At 38.5% G+C, this 27,722-nt stretch overlaps 1 protein-coding gene across 47 annotated transcripts in view; it reads right to left on the minus strand.

Moving 5' to 3' along the window:
• Positions 1-27,722, minus strand: part of CELF2 (CUGBP Elav-like family member 2) — a 620,126-nt gene that overhangs the window by 10,894 nt on the left and 581,510 nt on the right. For 14 of the 47 annotated variants that reach the window (XM_072653356.1, XM_072653346.1, XM_072653380.1 and 11 more), the window contains 5 exons: positions 20,088-20,219; positions 12,532-12,561; positions 7,498-7,677; positions 3,124-3,225; positions 1,839-1,982 (listed from right to left, as the gene is read on the minus strand). In XM_072653356.1, the coding sequence (XP_072509457.1) occupies positions 1,839-1,982; positions 3,124-3,225; positions 7,498-7,677; positions 12,532-12,561; positions 20,088-20,219 (588 nt within the window). Of the gene's footprint in view, positions 1-1,838; positions 1,983-3,123; positions 3,226-7,497; positions 7,696-12,531; positions 12,562-20,087; positions 20,220-27,722 lie in introns of all 47 variants that reach the window. The other 33 variants (XM_072653373.1, XM_072653388.1, XM_072653393.1 and 30 more) reach the window with 9 other exon arrangements.

A 27,722-nucleotide genomic window follows, 5' to 3' on the forward strand; every position in this document is an offset into this window, starting at 1 on the left:
GACTAAGATTCTAATACATAGGGTGAGTCCTATCCCAATTTTTTATCTGCCATTTGTTTTCCTTTCCATGATTTTAACTGGCATTATGCGAGATATAGTCACCCTACATGACTATGTACAGGGTAAGGCATGATTTCGTCTGTATTATGGCTACATCCCTGGTTTAACAAACTACTTCGTATGAATCATTTGCATTTCTATAGAACTTTAGAGGTGATGAAGTATTTCCTCTGAATTAGATAGTAAGTATTATACCCCCCTTTTAAAAATGGGAAAAACAGAGGTTCAGAGAGTTGTAGGACTATGGGATCTCTCCATCTGGCTTGCAGCTGAAATGTATATGTCTTATATCCCCAATTAGAATGTGAGTTCAGTGAGAGCAAATACTGTTTCTACTTTTTTATTTGTATCCCTAATGCTGGACAAATGAGATAATATTTGTAAAGTTCTCTTCACAAAACCTGGCACATGGTAATAGGTGCTTGATAAATAATTGATCCCTTCCCTCTTCTCCTTTGCACACAATAAGCACTTAACAAAAGCTTTTCCATTCATTCAATAAGTGACTTGCCACTGGCATATTACATGGAAGCCATAGTATGAAATCTCAAATCTTCTGAGCCTGAACTCAGTAACCTGGATTTAGTAATATCAACCACCAATCATCATAATACCCAAATATATTAGAGCTCAATTAGTCGGTCATCAGGGACAAAATGTCTGTGTTGCTAGTCTATGTCAGCATAGATTACAGAATATTCTACAAAATTTAAAAGAAGTGTGGTCTAATGGAGAGGGCATGGGATCTGGAGGCCTGGGATCAGGTCAGGCTCTGCCAATTATTACTAGATGTATGATGGCAGAAAAATTACTTAACTTCTCTGAGTCTCAGTGTCCTCATATCTAAAATAGGAATAATAACACTTGGGTGATCTACAAGTTGTTTTGGGGAAAACACTTTGTAAACACCAAAGTGCAGAAATGTGAGCTATTAATATTACTCTCAGGCATTTTAATATGATATTATGTTGGGCTAAATCTATAGGGTTTAAAATGTAGTTATTACTGTACAATGAAAATAGTTTTTTTTTAAATAAGGAAGAATAATGCACTAAATGGAATCTGCTAACATGAGGCATAATTAGTTACAACTGTTTGCCACATCTGTCAGATTTTAGCAGTTCTGTCCACATTACAATGAACTACTTTGTCCCTACAAAGACTTACACAAAACTAGAATGGGCATGAATCTTACAGGTTCAGGGCTTCTTAAACTTTTTCTTCTTGGTGGCTTGGCAGCATTCATTGGCATTGCATGACCTGGTGGCATGTGCAGTGCAAAAGTGCTCATGGTTTGCGTTCAGAACCAAGGCTGCAGTGAAGTTAATCCATACAACTTGGCCAAGAGCTGCTAGAAACACCTTGGATTCATTATGGGTTTGATTTTTAATTAATTTTTGGTCATTGCACATTCAGAAACCTTTTACTGTTGCCATACTTTTCATGGCCACATATGGGGTCTTGTCCCACAGTTTGAGAAGTACTGATTTAGTTAAAGTCTCATTTTACAGATGAGGAAACTGAGGCCCAAAGAGTTTAAATAATTTGCCCAACATCAAGGAGGCTGAGAATGGCAGAACTGGAATCTGAACCCAAATCTCTTGACTCCAAGGTGTATGGTCCTACTAGGTAACAATGCTTTTATACATGTGGAAAATTAGAAAATATTCAAAACTCAGGGAAGATTCTATTCCATTTTTCTTAATATTTATCAGCCTTCCCATCACTTCTCTCTTGGGAAGAAACTGTAATCATCTCACTTGGTTTCTTCTACATACCAAAGCACTTGCTCAGATTGGTCTGTTTGTCAATGAAGACTTTAGCAGAGATAACATTTCCAAAAGGCATGAACATTTGCAGAATGTCCTGGTCTCCAAACTCCTGTGGAAGGTGATAAATAAAGAGGTTTGCCCCTTCTGGACCTGGGAAGAAAGAAAAACCCGAGTGAGAGCCTTGTTTTACCTAGACTGGCATGCCTCTTCTCAGTGATGCATTAAGATCTGATGAGCTAAGCATTTGGTTTTCTATGATACTAAAAGAAAATAAAGCAGATGGACAAAATGTCAGTGTTAAATGTAGCTGTCTTAGAAAAGCAATCCTCCACATCTTCATGATGCCTAGTTCCTTTAGGTGTTAAAAAATGGTATCTCATTATCTTGATTTCTTAAAGTGCAATTAAGATCCAAAAAGCAGCTAAGAATGGGTTCTATGTCTTTTTGGGGGGCCATATATGCTTTACTCTCCTTATAAATTCATATCTTCTCATAATGAAGGTGGGAGGAGAGAACACAGGTAAGGCTTGCTTTATAGAGCATTCCTGAACTCTAAATGAATCCCATAAATTTACAGCTGTAATGCTAACACTGCTGCTGACCTAAGTTCATAAATTCCTCGATCATTTATATAACCTCCTGGCTAGCTGTGGTTTACCAAACTTCATAATACTTAGTCATCTTTATTAAAATGATTGGCAAAGAAAAGGATGAGGCCAGATTCTTAGGGCTGGGATGAATGTTTTAGTGCTGGAGACCAGGGCCAATCTGTCTTCTCTACTTGTGTGGACTTGGAGTTTCTAACTGCAGAAGCCAATGAGAGATGGAACAAATCCAACTGGCCTTCATATCCTTGGCTATCACTTTTCAGAAGATAACTGCACTTCAGGAAATAAAGGGCATACTGGGGAAAGTGCTTGCTGATAAAGCTGCTTAACTAGATCAGTTGGAGGGATGAGTTCTCCCAAGTCTCACTTCATATTGATCACTTCACCCTCCACCCACTTCTACCAGATCAATCTAGAAGTTAAAAAAAGAAATAAAGAAAAAGGAATTAAAACATCAGATGGAAGATAAACATTTTCTAGTCTATAAATGGCAAAAGACTTGGAATCAAAGAACACTATGGGGCAAATAGCAGATAGGCAAATGTGGCCCTCCCACCCTTAGAGAGCTGGAGTGTCCAACCCTGCTGTACCCCAGACTGAATGGATAATGGAGACTGGGTATGTCTCGGATGTGATGTGCTTGGTGTCTAGGGAGAGAGGAGAGAGCAGTACTGGTAGAGTACCTTCTGCAGCAGGTTCATGGAGCCTCAACTGGCGTTCACATGAGAGGAACCAGGACTGCCTGCCCCTCTCACAGCCTGAGGGGAGGGGCTGCAATGTTTTCCCTAGACAGGGGGGAGGGGAAAGGGAAGGAAGGGAAGGTGTATGGGTTGGAGAGAAAAAAATAAAATGGGGGTAAAAAGAACTTTGTAAAAATGAAATGGAGAAAACCACCTGGCAAGATGTAAGGAAAAATCAAACCAAGTTTCTTCCCACAAAAAATAAGTAAATAAATAAACAAATGAGGAAAAATAAAAAATAAAAAATAAATCTGTCCAATGAATGGGACTTTCTTAACCACTGAGGGAAAATTTATGATACAAATGCCTGAAACTACGAAGTTGAAATATTTCAGTTTCATTTGAGTGTTCACTTCTGTGGACTTTTTGATGACTTGGCTACCTCCTCACCAATCCAACAGACATCAGTGTGGAAAATTCAAACAGTAAGAAACAGAATTTCATAGTTAAGATAATGCTTTTCCACACTTTCCCCTAGAAATGCCAGTAGAGGGGCAGTGGTCTATATTTTAAAGGGACACTGTCATATGGTTTAGGCCCCAAATATAGGTTTGGTTAAAAAATAAAATAAAATATTTTTCCCTCTTAGAAAAGGGGAAAAATATTTTATCTGTTTATTATTTTTTAAAACACTAAACTTAGGTATGTGAGAATGGGTATAAAAATAAAACAATGGAAAAGCATGTTTGGGGAATTACTGGGGAGGAAGAGGGAAGCCTTTGCAACGTGTACATAGAGCAAACACAACACAAATCATACCAACCCAGATTTATTGGTCCCTCTAAATAAGGGGCCCACATACACACATGAGGGTCAGTGATGCCCAGTTTAATTGTGAAGCATCTCTCTTCTCCTGGAACCCAGAGAAAGAATACAATTTTAATGCACTAGGGAAGAGAAGTGACCAACTATGCCTGAAAAGTTTTTGAAACACACTGGATAAATGTTTCAGAATATATAAACATCAGAAAATAGGTTAAGAAAAAGAGGAAGGTGGTATCTTGGGATCCTCCTCATGAATCTCCTCAAAATGGACATGATGGATTGCTTTATGACTAAAATATATTTTGGGTCTATAAATCTCTGGATTGGCACCATATGAGGGTCTCTGCAGAGACTGATCTCCAAATTTCCTTCATGCACTGGAGATTTAAGATGCAACAAGTAAGTTGAAAATATATTTCTAAGGTGTCCACCCTGGTATATCCTCCATCTCTTGACAAGTGTTGAGGGCTGGGGAAGAAAACTGGAAATTATCCATGTTGGCTATTGATGTTGACTGAATTACCTGTATTAATGTTCACCTTCCTTTTTTCATTTGGCCTGTGTAAATAGCCAGAGAGACAAAGAGAAACAATAGCTTGTCCTCAAACAGAGGATAAAGATGTGGGGAAGCTTGATACATAAAGCAGAATCAGGGACTGCCCCCACAGAGAGATGCAGACCAAGGAAGTTCCGAGATCTCCTGGTTTCTAAAATGGTTCCATTTAGTCTGAGGTGATCATTACCTAGCCAGGCAAAAGCATCATTTTTACTGTAACTCTTTGAGTACGTCTGCTGTCTCCCATCCTTCTCTCCCTCCCCTTCTTCCGCAGTCTGTCTTAGAATGGAAGTTTCTAGAGTACCTGATCAGTTTTTGGATGGGTACACTCTCAAATATTCTTTTGTGTTATAAGAAACTGCTATCTAGGGCTTTGATGAAATCCACATTCTCCTTCAGACATCATTGCTTTGGAAGGGTTCTGTTCAGTTCACATATACACTATCATCCTTTTTCTGAGGAGTTAAATGACATTACAAAAAGCCACCAGTGAAGTGAAGAGGACTCCAATTGTGATCTTGGCCCTGTCTACAGGAAACAGAAGTAGACCTCAAAGGAGGAAACTCTAGTTTTGGGGATTTGGGCTTACTGACAAAGTAGAGAAAAAGGATGTCCATGCTATCGAGTCCAGGTGATGTTATGATCCTGTCAGAAAATTTGGATGGGAAAAAAAATTAAATCCACTCTATTCATATTGCAAAACTGGGTCTGAGGGAGAGGGAGAACCCTCATCTGGGGAATGTGATCAAAACAGATTTAGTTAATTCTTGGTTTATCTTCTTCAAAAGGGTGGAATTGTAGTATGTAAAACATAAAAGTAGTTTTTACTTGGTTCTAGAATACATTATGTGACTTATTTTTCTACACTACTGTATTAACTATCTTAATTATGCTTTACAAAGACTAAAATTAAAATCAGTTTAAATCTCTTTGGAACGTATTGACTGGGTAGAGGAAAGGTAGGCATAAGAGACATATAAAAGGCAACTGGAAACATAAAAATCTAAATAGAACAAAAATCTTTAAGAACATAAACTTGCAGATAATACACAGATCTAAACACAGATACTTAAAAGGGGTACTCTGAATTTTTTTTCATGTGAGTAGGGATTATTTCATTCACTGTATTGGTATCTTCAGTATCTAGCACACTGCCTGGCACATAGTTGGTGCTTAATAAATACTTGTTGACTGATTGATTAGGATCTGAAGTAGAGCTATTGCCTAGCCAGTCAATCCCTGTAGCACTCTGGGTCATGTGGCAAGAATGTTTTAGGGATTAAAAAGGAGAAAGATGTGTGGATTTGAAAATTTTGGCCCAAGGAACTAGAATTTTAACTTAACTCAACTGAATAGTCCTTTCTTTTAAAGTTTTCCTGATGGCCATATGGATATATGTAATATTTATGATTTACAGTCTTCTTCGTGATACATAGTATAGTTTTTCCCTCTCATCTATAAATGGAGAACAGAACATATCATCCATAACAATGGGGCAAAACAAGTATTATTTCTAGCTGATTGAATATGTATCTGACAGGACATCTATCTGTGCATTAATAATAGCCACGATAATAATCATGCCACATTTCCATAAAACTTTATAGCTTATGGCTCCCACCATTATGACGTTTTGGCACTCCCATATACATACATGCACATATATAAATTCTTCTCTTTGGTAGGACTAGTATTAAATCATGAAGAGTGGGTCTCCTTACATGCCTGTATGAAACTTGGGGTTTTGATTTGTCTCGGTAGTTGTGCATTGAAAAAAAAACCATCACAGCAGTCATGGCTAAAAGTAAATAAACAGCAGAAATGATGAAAAGTAAATGAGATTTTCAAGCTTCTTTTGCTTTTAATAATATACAATATTACTGATAACACACATCACAAAGTTGTTTTTTTTTTTAAACACAGGTATCTTTTAAAACTGTCAGTGTCCCTTTAAAATTTACAAATTTATAGGGATGCAACCCTGTTGTACTTCCTGCAGAACACCTTTAAAGCCAAAATACATAGATTAAATCAGATTTAAATTTAAAGTGTGTGGGGGAATAGAGAAAAAAAGGAGGTGGTTTTTTTTTTTTAAAGCTAAAATGATACTTCAGCACTTGAATGTTCTAGCTTCTCCCTCCTATTCTAAGCAGGCAAAGGAAGAATGAAGTTAGGATACTTCTGGGAAAGCTTACAAAGCTTTCCCTTCTGTCTCCCAGCAGATTAAGTGAAGACATAAGCAACCTAAAAGAAGTAAAAAGAGACAAGCTACCCTTGTTTGGACTAGCTCACTAAACATTTCATAATTAGTATTAATTTATTCTTAGCATTAACTTCCTGAGGTTCATTTTGCTTTATTGGCAGAGAAAGCAAGGCAATCAATCACTTATTTGCTTCCCCAGAAAACCCACAATTAAACAAAGAACCACTCCATCCTAACAGGGAATCTTGTCATTAACCTGAAAACTAACTCCTAATAGCAAGCAGCTAGAGGACCACAAGAGTTACATGGGGATCACAGAGCTGGGGAAAGTGAGAGTGCAGCCCCCACATGATGCTTGTGGATCCACCCCACCAACAACAGGAAATTAGATATTTAGGTAAAGAAGAGGTGGCCCAGGCTGGTTTTTGTTTATTCCTAGCATCTTTTTTTTTTTTTTTGAGAGCGACAGCTAATGATTAATTGCACATCAACACACAATGGGCGGCAAATCCATCTTGAAGGATAGATGACAAAATTAAATCAAAGGGTAAAAGAAATATGACACTGAACAGGAAAGAAGAAAAGGTTACAATAAATGGTTAGGCTGATCAGTTTTCTTCAGAACGTATCGGTGAAAATAAAAATGAAACAGAACTGATTTTTCGTTGGCTGGTTTTAAACATTGGCTCCATTTAGTTGTACTTTTTGCTAACTCTTTAAAAATGAGACTGTCACCAACTTCAATAAGATACTGCTTGTTGATGGTTTCCAAGGCTGGTGGGGAAGCGCCTACCTTCTTTCTGGCTGCCTGCGGCGCTCTGCTGCTGTAACAAGCTCTGGCTGTAGAGCGTGGGCAGGGCGGCGGCAGCGTACTGCTGGATTCCTGAGTAGGCCTGGGTGAGGGCATCCATCGTGCCGGCCGTACCGTTCGTCAAGCCCGTGGCGCCAAGTCCTCCATTCAGAGCCGCCATACCTGAGAGCATTTGAGCAACTTTACAAAAAACCCAACAATAGAGAAGAGAAATAGCACTTGTTCATTAGTGCTTTCCAAAGGAAGTTAGAGAATTATTAGACACAATTACACAACAGCAGAAGCATGCATGCTGGCACTCCAACGAAACCAAACTGAAACACAAACACAAACGAAAACAACCCAATGAAATAAGGATGAATCATACTAAAGCCCCCCTCCCTGCCCAAACCCACAACAGTGATCAAAATCCACTTAGGCACTACAATTGGACAACCAAATTCTTAATCCCATGCAACCTGCTCCTGGCAAGCACAACTAAGCTTCTGAGGTCCCAGTGCTTTGGATAGGTTTGCCACCCATGTACACTTCTGAAGTCTCTAAATTTTATACGGTATAATCCATTGGTTCAGCCCCCTGATTGAGGCACTACTGCATGGCTCAAGGGATTGGAAAAAGAGAAAATTTTTCTCCCCTTCAACTGTCCAGTGCTACTGACATGGCCTGGTATGGTCACTAGCTTTATATTTGGCAAGCCAATGAATCAGTGTTTTCTTGAACTGGTTGCATTCCTTCTCCCCCTCCCTCCAACATCTGCAGTACAGGAGCTAGGGATTTGCACCCTAGAGATTTCCCAGCTGCTTTGTGCTGAGGCTGAGGGAGAAATAAGGAAGATTCTACTACTGAGATTGCTAACGTTACTCAGGAGACATGACCTGAATACTGAGGATGTGATTCTTAATTCTAGATGGTTCACATACATACACAATTGATTAACATTTATTAAGCACCTACTATGTGCTAAGTGACATGTAAACACAAAGTAGTAATTGGGACCCTTCTTCTAACTGGGGGTTATTGCCAAGGACAGAACCAGGTGCTGTGTCTTTCAAAGAGTATAAACTGAATGAGCTCAGGTGATACTCTGCATCTGGAAGCCAAATCTCCACTGTTGATTGTGATGGATTGGGTATTGGCTGGTATGGTGTTTATTTGAGTTTTTTTTTTTTTTTTTTTTGGCTTTCCTTTTCATCTCTGCTGCTCTCTTGCCTTGCTGGGTTGCTGTATCATAGGATTGTGAATTTAGAGTTGAAGAGGATCTCAGAAGTCACCTAGGCCAACCCCTTATTTTACAGATAAAAATGTTAAGACCCAGAAGTATTAAGTGACTTGTTCCATGTCATTCAATGAATGACATTTCCTGAAATGGGGTACAGTGGGTGTGGAATTAACATTTACACAGTACCTAGTACTGTTAGTACCAGGCACTGTGCTAAACTGAGTGCTTTTCAAATATTATATTTGATCCTCCCAGCAACCCCTGTAAGTACTGCTATAACCCCTATTTTACAATTGAGGAAACTGAAGTTATGTGACTTGCTGAGGGTCACAAAGATAATAAATGTCTGTGGCTGGATTTGAACTCAGGTATTCTTGTCTCCAAACCCAGCACACTCTAACCACTGAACCTTTAGCTACCTTGACTCTAAGCCTAATTAATTGGAATCGAAGTCTTCTGGCTTCAAATCTAGTACTTTTCAATATTTACTGAATACAGAGCCAAAACAATGAATATTTTATAGCAATGCTAAACTTCAAAATGGCTCATAAAATGGAAGAGAGGATATCATCACTGCCTTTGCTTCTCTTCAAGACAGAAGGATATCAGTTGTTGGAAAGAGCGCATATAACAAGATGTGAAAGGGGCCAAGTCTCTCAGCCTGACGTATTATAGTTGTCTAAAGTGTCTACTGTGGGGGGAAAAATCACAACAGGGAAATGAACATAATGAGGTCAGTGGGCAATTTGGAATAAAGACATTTGATAGTTATACCCCACCCCTGCCCTAGAGTCAAATATTCCCTATTCTCTCCTGTCCCATTCATGTCCCATGGTGGCCATCTACAGGAAGTAGAAGATCTAGGGGTTTCTTATTTAGTTAATTACATACTCCTGCTATCTAATTGTCCCTCATTCAGTAATAGGATAATGCACAAGATAAGCAGAGATTCATGAATTAGAGTAGAAGAATTTCACAATAGCTCAGATTCAGTACTTCCCCTGGGTAGGTTTGAGAACAAGGGGCTACTGTATAAGTGCTGAAATGGCAAGTCAAACTTCAATCCAGACTAAGAAGGCCTCTCTCAATTAGTGAGACATCTGAATGAGAGAATATTTTACAAGAAATTAAATTTTATTTCCTTCAAGTAGATTTAATAATGATGGAACTAGGCTATAACAAAATGTTGGCAAATAGAGGTCCTGCCAAATCAGCTTTAATAAAGAGAGGCATCATTTGTAATTAGAATACTAATTGTTGCTATGCAAATAGGTATTGCTAAGGTGCTTGGAAGGAATTTGTTCTTTCGATTGGGTGAACCATTCTTCCATGTAATCTTATTTGCCTCTCTAAACTTGCTAAGCAAAAGTAAACTTCAACTGAGTCCCTTTCTAAATAACCATGAATTTTCAATTAGCAACGTTATTAGTTGCATTGAACCAATTGTTGGCTACTCTATATCCTAGTCCCTTAAATTCTGGTGCAACGTAGACTCACAGATTTAGGATTGGAAAAAATCCTAGAAAGTCAGATTGTTAAATTCAGACGAGACCACAAAAACCATGTAGTTAGACTCCTACATGAACGAGAATCCTTTCTACAATATATTGGACAAGTGGTTATGCAGCGTTTGCCTGAAGACCTCCAGTGCAGAACAACCTACTGTCTCCTAAGCTAGTTCATTTTATGTCTGGACAGTTCTCTTTGTAAGGAAATTTTTCCTCATGGCAAACCTAAATCTGCTTCTTTGTAACTTCTAGTCACTAATTCTACTTCTGCCCTTTGGGGTCAACTGAAACTGCCACCTCATCACCTTCCATGTTCTACCCCCTTTCTTTTTGCCCCTATTCTTTTCCACTCCAGGTTATACACTTTCCTAAAACTTAAGAGGGGGTTTGAACCATATTAGAGTATGGCATAACATCCCTCTAGTCCTGAAAACTACGCCTTTATTTATTCAGTTTATTAATTATTAATCTCATCAGTTCTTTTGGGTGTCATGTTACAGTGTTGACCCCATATTGAGCTTGCAGTCCATCAAACCCCAATTTTTTTCAGATAAACTGCTGTCTAATCAATCCTGCCCTATCTCATAGTAATGAAATTGACTTCTTGAGCCTAAGTGAATAACTTTACAATTGTCTTTACTAAATCTCATCTCATTATATTTGGCCCAACATGGTTGTCTGCCAAGAACTTTTTGGATCCTGACATCCAGTATCTCTCCTAGCTTATTCCATTTGCAAATTAAATAAGCATATGATCTATGCTTTTCTCCAAATTAATGATTAAAATGTTAAACAGCACAGGGTCAATTGTAGATCCCTGTGGGAGCTTCATTAGAGACTTGTCTCCAAGTTGACATCAAGTCATTACTACTCTTTGAGTCATTTAGCATCAATTTCAAGTACAGTGATGAATTAGCTTACACTTCTTTACAAGGAGAGCGTGAAGGCTTTGTTAAATCCTTTGGTAAAATATAGGTAAACAGAATTTACATGTTCTAGTTTAATACTGGGTCAAAATAAAAATAAGCTTAATTTGTCATGATTTATTCTTAATGAAGAAGCCATGATAACTGAGATCACTATTTCCTTTAATAACATATTTTAGAATTTTGCCAGGAATTGAAATCAAGCTTGTCAGCCTGTGGTTTGTAGACTCCATTTTTACCCTCCTTCTCTCATCCTGGGATTCCTCTCCTATTTCAACTACCATTGATAGGTTCAGCAATCAGATCTTTTAAGTACCCTGGGATCAAATCCATTTGCAGTGGTCCTACAATTATTGAAAAGTAGAAATAACCATTTTCTCTTCCATCTCCATCTTCTTCTCACTTACCCCCACCCCCAAAGTGTAACAGAGTTCAGCTGTGAGAATACTGCCTCAAAGATGTTCTGAAGACAGAGTTACAGTCCTGGTAAGGAAAGTATCAGCAGGAGTGATCTACTCACCTAACTAGGTAGAGGAATGAAGGCTTTGTTCAAACTTTAATTAGGTGTTGATGAATATGGCCATTCCCATCAGCACCACATTTGAGACTTTGTGTCTCCCAAGATATTATCAGGCCAACAAGTACTGAAAGCAAAGGTATTAAGTAGACATAAAGTCAGGAAAAAAAGGCCTCATTCCTCAACCCTGACAGGTTAACCATGACCCTTCCTGGTCATTCCCTTTATACCAAGCCTATACCTCTGGCTTGGGATAGTGTTCTCTCAGCTGGACTCTCTTGCATTTTGTGAAGAATTGTGGGGCTGGGGGGAGGGGAGAAAAGAGAAGCTTATTTTCACTCTTTAGTAAATGTAGGACCAATGGAAATTTGATCTTGGCAAAAAGATAGGTAAAAGATTGATGCCTGGTAGGTGGGAAATAGGAAGAAGACAGCAAGCCAAAGGAAAAATAAGGAGCCTAACTTTCCAAAGGGAGAAATAACTTAGGGGGTATTTGTGATTGGATAGGCCTTTTGTTGGCAGGTATCTAGAGGTGAAGTAGGTGATATCCTACCTGTAATAATCCAGAGAGGTATCAAGAATTCCCCCAGATCTTTCTGTTGAAATGAAATTCTTTTACTAATTCCATCAATTTAGAACAATTTCTTTGGGTTAAGAAATTCCTTAAGAATTGTCAGGGTTAATAAATTAAGTGGGCACCAATCATTTTTACCTTAGTATAAATTAGAGTCCATAGATGTTTTCCACCTAAAAAGTAGCTAAGATCAGTTGCCCTGAGGGAGTTTTAGTGCGGTTGGGGGGAAAAAGATGCATTGCTCAAGAAAGCAGGCATAAGTGAGGTATTACCTTTAGGCAGCCAGAAGGAACGGGAGGACACTGAGTTCCCAGGATTCAGGGAAGAATGGCGATAGAAAGGAAGATCAGAAGGTGTGAAAGAAAAACATTACTTACTTCGAAATTTTTTTTTAGGGATGACTTGTTTCTAATTGGTCAATAAGATTATATAGTCCCAAAATAATAATGTTTTCCCCTGAAGGCAGATCAGCAATTGCTACTTAGGCTATCTTATCTTCCGATTTAGATATAGAATTAGCTACAGGGGAAAAATAGTATAATTTCCATTTTTAGAGCATTTCATAGTTCATAAAGTGCCAGTGTGCCCATCTGGCATATCCCCTTGAATATGTCTTTGGGAAAATTAGACTACCAGGTACGGAAGAAAGTCAGACCACAGGGTACTGAATGATTAGCTGTTGTTCTAGTACATAATTATTTTATTAAAGCTGATTACTAAATTATCAGCATATATGTATATGTACATATAACTCACAAATATATGCATATATACACACATATCCTACATATGTACTGTTTGTATGTATGTACGTACGTATGTGTGGGCAACTAGGCGGTGTAGTGGATAGAGCACTGGACCTGAAGTCAGGAAGACTCTTCTTCCTGAATTCAAATCTGGCCTCAGATACCTACTAGCTGTTGGACCCTGGGGTAAGTCACTTAACCCTGTTTGTCTCAGTTGCCTCATCTGCAAAATGGGCTGGAGAAGGGAATGCAAACTATTCCAGTATCTCTGCCAAGAAAATCCTAAATGGGGTCAGGAAGAATTAGACACAGCTGAAATGAATGACCAGCAAAAAATACAACAGGAATGTGTGTGTGCATATGGATGTGTAGATACTCGAGATAGGAATTAGATCTGTGACTTCACTGATCCAGGAAATTCTTGGAAGAGGAAACTCCCTCTGTCAGTGATGGTTGGCATCTTCTCTGCATATTATAGTCTTGGGGAGTCATTTTGAGCCCTAACTGAAGTAACTTGATCACAGTCCCATAGTCAGTATGGCCACAGTCCCACAAGCCTTAAATATAGGCTTGCTGGTTCCAAGGCCAGCTTTCTATCTATTATGCCATGCTATATCATATATTTATATATAGATATGTACATATATAAAAATAAATGGCCTTTGAATGTAGTTGATAAAAAAAAAAACACATGATTTTTTTTACTGCCATTTTCATGGTGGCCACAAAAGCATATTCAGAAGCAAACTGTGTTTTCATAGGCTGGTGTACATGGCAAAACAATGTATCCATATATGTAATTTCTTATATACATAATACACTAATGCCATTTGTACTTATTACCTTTAGAACATTTTCATTAAAGTAAGCCCCTAACTATGTTCGTCTAGCCATATTGGTTGGACTGTTTCTTCCTCAGTAAACTTGGCTTTTGTACTTGTTAATAACTAAAGGAGCCTTTCTCTGTAAAGAGAACTGATGATCCCTAATGACAGTGGCTGCAGTGGGACATTGTTCCTCACAATCCCTCAAGTGACTTAGAGCCTAGAGTTGTGGAGTCACTGAATCAAATACATATCTATATATGATATTAATATTATTGTCATTGTCATCATCATCACCATTATTTTACCACATATAAGAGTTCATCTGTGAAAACATGCATTCACTCCTGAATATGACTTTGTAGCCACCATGGAGCCAACACCAAAAATTGGAGTTACGGTGTCATCAGTTCTGCTTCGACTATTTGCAACGGTTGTTGTAAACCAAAGAGAGAAAAATAAGACCTGTGCTAATGGGTTTTTATTGATCAACGTTCTACTTAATTGGATTTGTTTTCCCTTTGTGTTGTAGTATGTGTACATGTTGTAGCATGCTACAAGTTGTTCCAGTTGACATGGTGCAACTCTTGTTCAGGGTGTGTGTTTGTGTGTGCGTGTAATATTGTATATAAAGAAATTAAACTTGATGCAAAGCAGCTGCCACAATAAAGAGGTCAAAAGAGCCCAGAAGTCAGCGAGTATTTTCTCTCTTTGTCAGGAAGAGAGATGATAAGCTAAAGCATCAGTTTAGAATATTATTTGTAAAAACTTGTTTGTAAAACACTGCAGAGAACAGTTATGGAAGATTATAAAATATTGTATTGCCATATAAAACAATCAAAGTAGATGACGTGAAAACAAGTATGCAGAAAATTTGGCCTAAGACCTGATTGAGCCATGTTTTTCCCAAAGCATACAAAGATGAACTTGACTAGAAGAAATCAAATAGCTGGAAAATGATTGAGTCTGTCACATTTCTAGGATGCTCTCTTTTCCTCATCAGTGGCAAAGGACCCATCCAATCTGAACTCCAAAACACAGTCCCTAATGAGAAAATTAAGACGAGAGTTAAGAGCATGAAGTCTCCAAGGGTAACAGGAGACGATGAAGTTCATACCATGGATATCTATGTTAGCATTTTTAAAAGCACTAGGAGATCATTTCATAAGATGTCTTAGGAAAGAGAGGAATGGGAAAAAAATGAACTATGTTACTACCAAAAAGGTGGTTAAGATAACAGCAATAACTACAGAACTAGATGGTTATGTTGTTCTTTTATAAAATCTTTGTAAGAATCACCTACACATGTAAGAGGGTTTCCTTGATTTAAAAAAAAATGGTGAAGATGTTAATTGTCATACAACAGACAAAAGTACGGACTATAAGATAGCACTCTGTTCCTTGTTTTTCGATGAAAAAAGGGATTTGATTCTGTTTTAAAGGCTATTCTGCTAAAAAGAAATCTGTCATGGACATTCTTAGCTCATATACTCTTCCTTGATAAATGTTACCATAGAGATAATATTATTAATAAAGTTGTTGGATGGAGTTAAGTGAGGCATAAAACAGGAAGCTGTATAATTGACAAAGGTGTTACCAGCTGTCATGGGAGATGTCCCGCTGTAGGCATAACATATTTGTTAGGGTGAACATCAAGAGAATATTATTTAAATTTTTTAAAATGGAGAAGTTATTGAGTACTTAATCATAAATGGTATTATTTTTATTTTTCAAACTAAAAAATTTATTTATTTATTTTTTACGAAAAGCAGCAGTTAAACGTTAAAAACTGAGATACAATTAAAACTTTAAAAATACATTAGAATGTGCTGGAGCACACTTGGCAAACATACTGTATGCATGTCTCTGTTATCCTGCACAGCGTCTAAATGGGAGAAGGGTTCCTTAAAGATGGTGAGGAAATCCAGATAATTTTGTTTGTTATTGTAATATTTTCATCAAGTCCCAGAACATCACAAGGACCTCTCAATGAGATCGATAATTACTTAAGAGATCAGTTTACCAATCCATGCAAGAAAAAATAATGCCTGTTGCTTAGAATGATATGAAATTAGGAGAACAGTTAGTAAGTTACTACACACATCTGGGATAGTCACTGCAAATGGACAGCAAGCTAGGCTCGGAACTCAATAGAGAAAGTTGACTTGGATGCATTCGGGAAATTAAGGACCCTAATCTGTCCCCATTACAAAGATCTATCATTTAAATGAAAAAATTTCCATAGAGAGGTAATATGATTTCAAGTTCTTGAATCCCATCATCTCCAAAGAATCAAAAGTGTGAGTGGCCCAATCCTGGTGAAAGCTCAAGGGTTCTACTGATACCCACAAAATATTAAAGGCCTAGAGGAAGGCCAAAGGCCTCTAGCCCACTGAGTGGATCCAGGACCTACTGAAGAATGTGGATAAGAATCACCAGGAAGTGAAGGCATGGGTGGGCTGGAATGACCACCAGTGGAGGGAATATTTACATCAGTGTGACCACAGATCCAGGACAGTATTAAAGACTACAAGCAAAAATGTTACATTTACTTGTGGTCATATAAAAGTAGACATATGCATGTGCACATATATTACTTGTGGCATCTTTTATAGCCACTACATGTACATTTAGAGTTGTTTCACAAAAGTGACAGGGCAGAGCCAATATTATAAACTTGCTTGAATTTCTTTCCTATTTTTATAAAACCTTTCCCCAAACCCTTATATACACTGTGTCTTTTTATAAATATGTGGCCAAATTTTAGTCATAAAACATTGAACTGCTTGGCAGAAAAGTGCTACGTAAACAAACGAATTGAATTTTTCTCCTAAGTAGATGTATGTGTTTAGACACAAACCTTTAGAAAATCAAGTTTCTTGTATAAATATATATGTGCAATATCTACGTGGAAAGTTGGGACTAGGCGTGGACAATGAAAGCCACTATTTAATTATTACTTTGTAGAAATACCTATCTCTTTCTTCATGCCAGAACATTGTATTCCATGACATACAAGAATCATTTCATTTATCCTTTAAATTTGCCACAAATTCATTTATGTCTTTGTATCTCCACTACCTAGCAGAATAACTCACAAATGTATGATCGGCATTGAAAAAAATGCTTCTTGCTTAACCGATAAGTCAGGTTTTGCTGGCAACAGAGAAGGCTCCAAGCCTCCAAAGGGTAGTAACACACAGGAGACACAATTTTCAAACTTTGCCTAGGGTGAATAAAATGCCTCTGTGTGAACATATCTGCAAAAGATTTTCTGTATCTAATTTAATTCACACCTTAATACCCAAGATCTAGACTGCTAACTTTCAACTTATCAGAGACTGAGGGCCCAGCTGATGGATTACCTGGTTCTCCTACTCTGGTCTTCCTCCCCTCCCACTTTCCCTTTATACATCACATTGATTTTCAGCCCCCTTCATTCACAAGTTGAAAATGGATAAGAAAAAAAAATCAGATTTGTCTGTTTAACTGCCTATTACTACTATTAGCCAATTTTGAAAAAAAAAAAATAATTGGGGTGGAGGAAGATGAAACACTTACTAAAATGAGTTTTTTGCTTTATCTGTGGATGTCTTTGATCTCTGTTGTCCTTATCATCCATGTTCACAGATAACACAGAGTGCTGACTATATTCGAAAAAATTCTGAATAGTATCAGAACTGTAATAGGGCAGTCAAGTTCCTTGGATGGGCTAAGGTCAGGCACAGTAAGATTATGAAGCCTGTGACCTGTCTGGTAAAGGCTGACACTATTCAGATAATTGCTTATTTGGTTAGCTTTGCTTAGGGGAGAATTCTGCAAATTATTATTCCTGTATGATTTGGGGGGCACTGACAATTTCTGCTAAGGAGGAATACACATCATAGTAGCATATGCCTTCTTATCACTGAACTTGGGACCAGTAGCAAATTACTGATCAAGATGAACACTAAGATTATAAGATGGCCCAGCACATTCATCAAATCCGAGGTCCATTCTCTGCTTTTACACATAACATCATCTAAAGCTTGATTCAATGACAAAAAGGCACAAGCTAGTTCATAGTAGAAGGGAAGGGTCATTCTGAAATCAGATCTGTTCTTTCTGTTTTCCTTGAACCATACATACCTAGAGCTGCATAAATGTAGAGAGTTTTTCAATATCTATTTAAAAAGCTTGTGTCCTTGCCAGAAGCAAAACCTGTGTTAACCCAAGACCCCATGCAAGAGCTCACCAATGTTCCTTGGACATTCAGTAATGCACCACCCAAATCCCTCATGATGATGGTGGAAAAATCACAACAACAAACATAACAAGACTTGGCAAGAAAACTGGACACACAGACAAGAGGACAGCTATCATGCGCAGCAATGCAAGTGAGCACATGGTGCTAAGGAGGACATCCGTTCCTGCTGGCCTGTTAGCTTAGGGACCAAAAGGCTGCTGGGTGATCAAACCCCTTTCCTTCTTTGGGGGAACTGGGTCCAGGGGCAGTAGAAGCAACATGAATGGGATTAGAATGTATGTATGTGAATATTGAAAAACAAATCCAAAATTCCAACCACTCCCTCCCACCCCCAAACAGAACAAAACACCATCAACGACAAAATAAAAACAAAGCCCCTAAAATGGGGAAAAGCAAAACTTAGGTGAAGAGAAAAGTGGAGGTTAGGGCTCTCTCAACCCACGTATGGAGAGAAGAGCTGTTCTGTTCCGGAAGCAAAGACCCTTCTGCTCAGATTTGGCTGCTGTGAGGGGTGAGAAACATGAAGCCTGTGCCACATGGCTTTTGTTAAAACATTTATGTGTGGCACACAGATATTTCCAAATGACCTTTCAGCACCTCACTTGCTATACTTGTCATTCAAGTCTTTATTTGGGAGGGTCAGGGTACAAATTTTTTTCCTTTTGAGGGGAAGTGGGTAAGTTTTTGTCCCCTTTGTGAAACTGGTGACTGACCTTTGCTCTAGTCACCCTATACTTTCCCATATGGCAAATGACCATATTTTGGGAAGAAGAAAAAAAAAACCCAAACTATGCAATTCCCAATTTCTTACTTTTATACCATATGTTTTCCTGTCAGGACTTTTTTATTCGGATAAATTGTGGGTTCCTTTATGCTTATAAAAACTCAAGTTTACAATACCCTTATTTTCATTCTGAAGTACAAAGTTGTTGGATTGTGGTTGGGGGGCATATTTTTTAACCTTAAAAAAGACTTCCTCAATGTAACACAGCTACAAATGCAGTCAACTTTCCAAGGGACCCCTTCATTCTGGGCTCAAAATGTCCAGTTGTATGCTTGCTGCAGCCTACAGCTTGAAAATTCTGGCTGGCCACTGGGTTGAAGAAACAGATGCTCAGCTGGCTCCCACATACCTGCTGTTTCCTTGGCAGCCTTGTGCTGCCAGAGGGGAATGAGCCTGAGGCAGAAGTGTACTCTTTGAGGCTTGGGGCAGAGGAGCAGTGTTCAGTGAAAGCCGATGTCTAGCACCACAGCATGGGCCTAAAGTCTGACCTGAAGACTGGTGGTGCCCAGAATTGACGCTTACTTCTCCATGCACTATTTCTTCCATGATAGGATGGGTGGTCTGCTCAGGGTGAAATCTCTGAGGCTGTCTGGCAGACCCCAAAGAAGACTGCCTTAAGAAACAACCAGGAGCGTATTTTTGGAGACCAGATCTGATTACCTCTGGCTATAGACTATAAATAGCCAGAGTAAAATGGTGTACCTGTGGAGAATTAATGCTACTGATTGACTGGCAGAAGGATTTCCTTAATCCATATGACAAGATAGATTTCTTGTGGCAGATGCTCTGCAAGAAGGGTCATTTCCCTTTCTAAAGATCTCTTTCTTTTCTCTTGCACAATTATCACAGAAACATAGAACTGTATAGTCAGTAGGGACCTTAAAGGACACCTAATTTTCAAGACTTGCATTTTATAGATGAAGAAATTGAGGACTTAGGAGATGAAGTGACTTGCCCCAGGTTACATAATGTCTGGTGAGTGGAAGAATCTGAACTCAATGTTCTTGACTCTGAGTTCTTTCCACTACACCCTTCTCCCTTCAAAACAAAACAAAACAAAACACCCAACAGAAACCCCACAAAAATTGAGTTGAAGTTTTTCTACCATTTGAAGCATGTGTTCTTCCATCCCCAGTTACAGTTCACCCTTTTGTAGATCATTTATGACTAATTATTTTCCCATGGTCAATATTGGGGAAGGCTGTCCACCAGAGCAGTAAATACTCACTGTTTATGGTACCTGCTAGTGCATTAATATTATTCAGTCCAACGGTGGCTCCAGCCAGTCCTTGCAGAGTCCCCAGAGAGGTCAAGGAATTCATGGCTGCACCAGCAGTGGAATTAGGAGTTGAAGCAGCCACTGGAAGGGAAAAGAGAAAGAGAAAAAGAGACAAAGAGAAGGAAATGGGATGGGAGGGCAGGGGAAAAAGGACAAGATTAATGAAAATTAGCCAGAAAGGAAAAATCATCTGTCATCATTACAGCAGATCAAGTTGATGAGTCTTTAAATCATAATATGCAAACATATAAAGCCTGGCTGTAAATACCTATGAAAATGATCACTGCTGGTCAGTAAGAAAAGAACATTAATACTGAACATGGGGAGGGAGGAATCATGCATCAATTGGCAGATAGGGAGGTGAATTTTCTCTTACTCCTAAGCTGCTCTGTGGGCTCCAGTTCCCTATTTCCAATTGTCTGCCCCCGGCACCTCATACTCAACATATCCCAAACTGTACTCTTCAGCTTTCCTCAAAAATGTCCCTTTCCCTAACTTCTCTATTACTATTAGTGGTACCATCTCCATCCCAGTCACCTAAGCTTATAATAACCTTCTCTTTATCTCTGCCTGATCAGTATCCTTCCTCTTACTGCTGCATTCAAACCTGCTCACTCTATTTTGACATGACCTCTTACCACAATCACCTCCTTCACAATGCCCAAATACTCATCCTACTTAGGACTTCATCTCTTGCCTGAATTACTGGAACGGCTTCAAAATTTGGTCTCCCTGACTTTAGTCTACCTCTTCTCCAATTCATCCTTTATAACACTGCTTGAATGATCTTCCTAATGTGCTGCTCAGATCCCATCACTCCTCCACTCAAAAAACTTTCAGGGTCTTCCTATTGCCCCCTATATAAATATACATTCCAGCTCTTGGCATTCAAGACCTTTCACAATCTGGCTGTAATATACCTTTCCAGCATCATATCCTGTTACTTTGCTTCACCTATTTTATTCTCCTGTCAAAGTGGAATATTTTTCTTTCCCTACCTTGCATTATTCATGTTCTTGGCTTTGCTCAGATCATTCTGTCCTTCCCGGAATGCATTCTCTTCCCCCACCCTGTTTTCTAGCATCTCCATCTCCATCTGGTTCCCTCTGAAGCCCAACTTAATTATCACCTCCCCCATGAAGCTTTCTTATAGTACATATTCTAGACTTTTCTTTGCACTTAATGTCCCTCTCTTATACAAGTTATTTGTGAACATTATCCCCGCCCTCCTTCCCCCCACTGCCCATGAAATTCCTTCCTAGCTCCTCCAGAACAGAGCCTATGTATCTCCAGCACAATGGCGGGTAGGTGCTTAATGAGTGCTTGGTGAATTGCTTTGATCAGTTAAGCATCGTTATCATCCAAGTTTCTTTTCTAAAATAATCTGTAACAAAAGATGAAATTAAAAGACAATTGTTTACGTTCTTGCACAACTACTCCTTTATTCCTGACAGCATATCAGTGCAGTTATTGCAAAATATTGCTGATGTTTAGTCATTTCAGTCATGCCTGACTCTTCATGACCCCATTTGGGGTTTTCTTGGCAAAGATACTGGAATGGTTTGCCATTTCCTTCTCCAGCCCATTTTATGATATTATATGATATAATATATCATATATATGACATATATATGATATGTCATATTATAATAACCTCTGATAAAACAGAAGTTAGCAGGTTTAAGCAAGTTGCTCAGAGTCACTTAGCTAGTAAGTGTCTGAGTCTTCCTGATTCCAAGTTCAGTGCTCTATCCATTGTGCCACCTTATGGGTGCAAGATAGAACCTTGGTGCATAAAGGGGATGGAAAATAGAGTCTTGAATGCTCTCTTCTTGAACTATTTATCCCTTGCTGGAGACCTCACTTAGATCTGAAAGAGAGTTCTCTGACAATCCTCAATCTGGCATCACCCTACCATCAGACTTCCTCATTCATGTTCCTGGGCTGCTGGAGGATGGCTGTTGGATGAATTCAAATCCTTCCTCAGACATGTACTAGGTGTGACCCTGGACAAATGTCTTAACCTCTCTGTACCTCTGTGCCCTCAATTTCTAAATGAAAGAGTTGGTCTGTAAAATGAAGGGAACTGATTGGACGGTCTCTAAGGTCCCCTCCAGCTCTAAATCTATAGTCCTATGACACTCCAAAACCTTCCAGGAGTTCTCCATTGTCTATTGGATAAAATGCCAACTCCCCAGACTGGAATATAGACTTCCACAATTTCCTTCCACCTAGCTTTCCAGGCTTATTTCAGACTACTTCCCTTCACATACCCTGTATCACAATCAAATTGGGTTACTAGATATTTATCGAAGTATCCATTCTAATATTGCTAGGCATTTGCATAAGGGAACCTCTGTGACTCGAATATATTTTCTTCTCACCTTTGCCTCTCAGAATCCTTGTCCTTCAAGGTTCAGCCTATGTGATACCTCCTTCCTTTAAAGGCTTTCCTCATAGCTCCCAGTTGTTAGTGTTCTAATAGGAAAGGAGATTGCTATGGCTATCTAGAGAAGTAAATGATTTTCTTTTGAGACTGTGTTGTGGGTATTCAAGCTCATGTTGTAATATAAAGTGCCTTTTACATTCATTCACTATATATCCTTCACTTCTGGAGATGTATCCTATGTCAGTTACTTATTTCTTGTTAGTATGACCCAAAATATTCTCTGGTCTAGACAGTCTGGATAACCCACTCTTTATAAAACTGAGTCTATATTAGCAGCAAAGCTTTTGGTGGCCCTCTCTGGAGTCCTAAAGGAGAGCAGATTTGACTAAGGGGGTCCAGAACTAATGGAAAGTCTACCTGGAAATGATGACTCCTGATTTTTGTATATAATAGAAAGGTTAAAGAGCAAGGAACTTAATTAACAATAACTCAAAGATTTAACAAACCCTTTAATGCTTATCTGATGGATTTCCACGGAAGAAACCCTAGAGATTATTACAGGCATACTCCCAGCTTTTTAAAGTGGTATCATGAAAACATGCCATTGGGTAAAATGACATCATGGGGTGGGGAAGAGGAGGTAGTTTCATAGAAACACTGTTCCACCTACAGATTAATGGCCAAATGATGTTAAAGCATGATTTTATAACTTTAAAGAATACTTTATCATGCATCAACAATGTAATCAGTCAGGACAAACTTATGGAGAGGATGCCTGTACCCAAATCTAAAAAAAAGATGGCCATTAAAAAAGAAAAGAAAAATCAGCTTGTCCCTTCCATATTGGTAGAGTAATTAAAAGAGTAATCCTGTTATTTGAGCACAGTGCCTGGCACATGGTAAACAATAAACACTCACTAGCTCCACCCATCTGCCTGGCATTCTATCCATCTATCACCTTTCCTGGGTGTGTGACTATCTCAAAGGCTTGCACTATATCCAAGCATTCTAATCAATGGATCTCTTTGGTACACTCAGACACTGGAGACCCCCATGCTGTCCAACTCAAATAGAAACAGAGGCCACTAATCCCTACATAAGGATATCGGCTTGGCTTAAAATGTAATGCTGTCTGTGCTGTATTGTATTTTTATTTATTTTGCTAAATATTTCCCAATTACATTTTAACCTGGTTCAGCCTATACTCAAGGGTGTCGTGACCCTTAGGCAGCATTTTTATTGTAGACTACCTGCTCCCTCCTTCTCCTTGTACTTACCATCTTTGATGACTATTTGACTGGAATCATGGTCTTCTAGAAATGGTGTTTGGAGGGAAAGGAGGAAGAAAGAAGGTGATGAAAGGTTCTTAAAAGCATCAGAGTCTGCTCAGCACTCTCAAGGTAGAATTCAGAGCATCCAGCAATATCTATTTCTGTGTGTTCCAATTTTTCTTCCTTGGCATGTCTAGAAAACTCATTTAGACTTCAATGGATTCATCCTTTGCATTTTGGACCTCTTGGCTCATTTGGAGGTGGGGTTTCCTCACACATTACCAATGATCTGGCCCAGAGACATGTACCTATTCATTCATATTAGGTTAGCTCTGAAGCAATCCAAGAGCTTGTGCAGTGAGGTCAGGTTATTTTAACACTCATCTGGGACTCTGGAATAACTCACTTGTGTCCAAAAAAGTTCCCCAACTCTACTGCCATTTACACTAATGATAGGAGAAATGTGACATGTTGCTAGTGAGCAGAGATTTCGTATTGATTGCTTCTGATTGTCCCCGGGAAGAAACCTGACTAAATACTGACAGATTTCATGAACTGGCTTCTTACTTGGTCTCCTCCTGGCACTAGCAAAAAATCCAAGTAAAAATTGCCCAGCAGAAGAATAGCTTGTCTAATAGCTGGTAATGTCACCTTGTTCCTGGAAAGCCTGAGGACTGACCTCTAACATGGCTAGAAATCTCTCTCATCATGTTGCCATTCTGCCTGCATTTACTGTAATTGCTGGAGACACAGAAACACACAAAATGGGCTTTAATGACTTAGCCTCCGTGACTTGCATTTTTGTACCATCCAGTTTCCTCTCACAGAATTCATTACTTTTTCAGTCCGCACTAAAATTTTTCTTATCTCACTTTGTAAGCAGGTCACCCTATGTCCAACACCAGGAGAATAGTGGGAAAAGAGCGAGGCAGGCTGGTATGAATGAGAAAAGATGGGAAAAAAGTCTCCCACTTGGGCCTGTGGATGACAGAAGCACTCATAGCGTAGTGGACAAGGCACTGAACTTCAAAGATGGAGACCTGGTTTCAAATTCCACCTTATATACTTTCTAGCTGTATGAATGTGGACAAATCATCTAACCACTCTGTGACTCAGTTTCCTCATCTGTAAAATGAGGTGATTGGACTCTGGGCTTTTAAATTTCTTTCCAGCTCTTTATCTTTAATACTGTGATGTCCCTGGAGCTTATATAAAACCCCAAGCAGATCCCAGACATAAAGAATCCCTCATTTTTGACTCTTTATTAAAAACAGTTGTAAATGGCAATTAAGTGAAAAACCTTTTCTTCTTTATCTAAAATTCCTTCCATTGTTAATAATGGAATAATTGTTAGTCAGTGATAGATCACATCCTTCCTCCTCCTTCAAATAGCATTAAAAGGACCTTAGGTGGTGTCAGACAGCAAAGCATCCCCACCTTTGGATAAATTAGGCAGTCCACAAAGGTGATAGATGAAAGCTGGCAAGAGAAATCTCTAAAGCTTGTCAGTTTCTTTTCTACTGACCTGATCTCCATTCTTTTGTAAGAGCAGGGGGGAGGATCTAGGCCAGATGTTCTGAACCTTTTTTGGGGTCATGGATCTCTTTGGCAAACTGATAAAGCCTTTGGACTCCTCGGAGCATTGTTTTTAAATGCATAAAATAAAATATGCAGGATTACAAGGGAAAACAATTATATTGAAATATAGTGCCTGGCACATAGTAGGCACTTAATAAAATCTTATTGATTGTGGACTGAGTTGCATTATTTTTTAAAATAAGTTTGGGTTTTTAGTAAAACTGAATTTTATAATAATAATAAAAAAAAACCAGAGTGACTTCATGGATTCTAGGTAAAGGACACTTGAGAATTCTACCAGGCTTAGCCAGCCACATGCCTCAAGGACGATAGTGCCCCTCAGATCTACAGAACTGGTGGACAGTCTTTTGTTTTAAGGCTATATGCAGAACTGTAGATGGGATTTGAACCCAGAGCCTCTGAATCTGAACTCTGTACTCTTTTTGTTATATTTATTTGATCCAGCCTTGGGATTTCATTATTTCACTGCATGACTGTAAAATCATTTCATCCATCATCTACAAATATGGAAACACTCTTTCCATGGCTATAGGAATAGCAATATGTATGCAACTGAAAGTCTTGGAGAGTTGCCTGGGGCATTGAAAGGCTAAGTGCCACTCCCCAGCAGTTGGACAGCTCCGACATCAAAGGTATGACTTGAATCCAAGAACTCCTGAATACAGGACTGGCCTCTTGGCCTTATAGAGTGCTATAACACAGAGAAATGGAAAATCCAAGAGGGGATCCTAGTTTCTTGAAGATTGTGCTAAAATGGAACACCACAAGCTCTGGCAGGTCCTATGAATCTGGACAGTTAAGAGTGAAATTACAGATCCCTGACTGATGGAAGTATAGGGATAGGGGTTGTATTTATGATTTCACTAGTATAGGGAACTCCCAGGTAAGGAAACTCTCCCTATCAGAGTAACTGATGATGGTGCAGTGGATAGAGCACTGGGCCTGGAATCAGGAAGACCAGAATTTAAATCTGGCCTCAGACACTTACTAGCTGTGTGACCCTGGGCAAGTCAAATAATTCTGCTTACCTCAGTTTCCTCATCTATAAAATGGGGATAATAATAGGACCTACCTCCCAGGGCTTTTGTGAAGATCAAATGAAATAACTGTAAAGCATTTAGCATAGTGCCTGACACAGAACAGGTACTATATAAAACTTTAGCTATTTTATATTTTTTAAATTTTAATATTTTATATTACACACTACATAAAATGTTAGCTATTTTATATTATTATAGTATTTTAATATTTTATATTATATACTATGTAAATCATAATTTTATATTATTAATATTTAATATCATATATTATAAAATGTTAGTTATTTCATATTTTTATTTTAAAAATATTTTATATTACACATACTGTATGAAATGTTAGCTATTTTATATTTTTATTATTTTAAAATATTTTATATGTACTGTATAAAATGTTAGCTATTTTATATTTTTATATTTTAATGTTATCTTGCATATACTGTATAAATGTTAGCTATTTTATTCAATAATATATCAAATGTAGCTCTTTATATTATTAGATCCATACCTTCTCTGCAATTTATAGGCTTAGAGAGCTGCCCAGAGCTTTGAGAGGTAAAGACTTACTCAAGGTTACACAGTCAATATAAGCCAAAGGCCCATTCTCTCCCCATTGACTCATTAAAATGAGAAAAATTGAATATTCCTAAAGCCTTTGCCTTTAGAAGTGACCACCGAGCCTTGAGTTTTGGTTGGGATGAACAGGTAAGAATACCTGTTGCTCCCTTGCTCTGAGCAAGTTTCTCCTGGAAGCTCTTACCTTCCAGATCCCTCTAGAAATCTTTCCTAATTTTCACAAATGAGCTCTTTCTTTAGAAATAGAAACAGGCAACACAGCCAATCTTAATAAAGTATTCAAAAATGGAATGTTCAACAGATGTACAATAGAGAGACCCTAGACACAATAGGCAGACACAGATTAAATACCACCAACACGCATATTTTCCAATTTCTGTGTTGGCAGCCTGGCAAGATTCTGCTTGGGGTAATTGTATTCTGCCCACCTCAAATCTTCCTTTCTGTCTCAGCTGGGCTCTGTGTCCTGTATTTCTTCCCTTGAACCATTTCAGAAAATGCCAAGGGGGCATTTCAGAAGGGAGGCATATAAACACTACTCTGTAATCACCCACAGCATGGTCCTCAGTAGAAGGTTACTTCTACTTCTAAAACAAAGAAGCTACAGTGAGATTAAAGTAGGCGGGAAATGAGGCCTACTCCCGCTTGCTCACTTCTACCAGAGGGCAACCTGTTTCTTCTAACAAGGGTATAGTCTCTTTATAAAAAAGTT

This window comes from Notamacropus eugenii, chromosome 3 (assembly GCF_028372415.1).
Source record: "Notamacropus eugenii isolate mMacEug1 chromosome 3, mMacEug1.pri_v2, whole genome shotgun sequence".
Lineage (NCBI taxonomy): Eukaryota > Metazoa > Chordata > Mammalia > Diprotodontia > Macropodidae > Notamacropus > Notamacropus eugenii.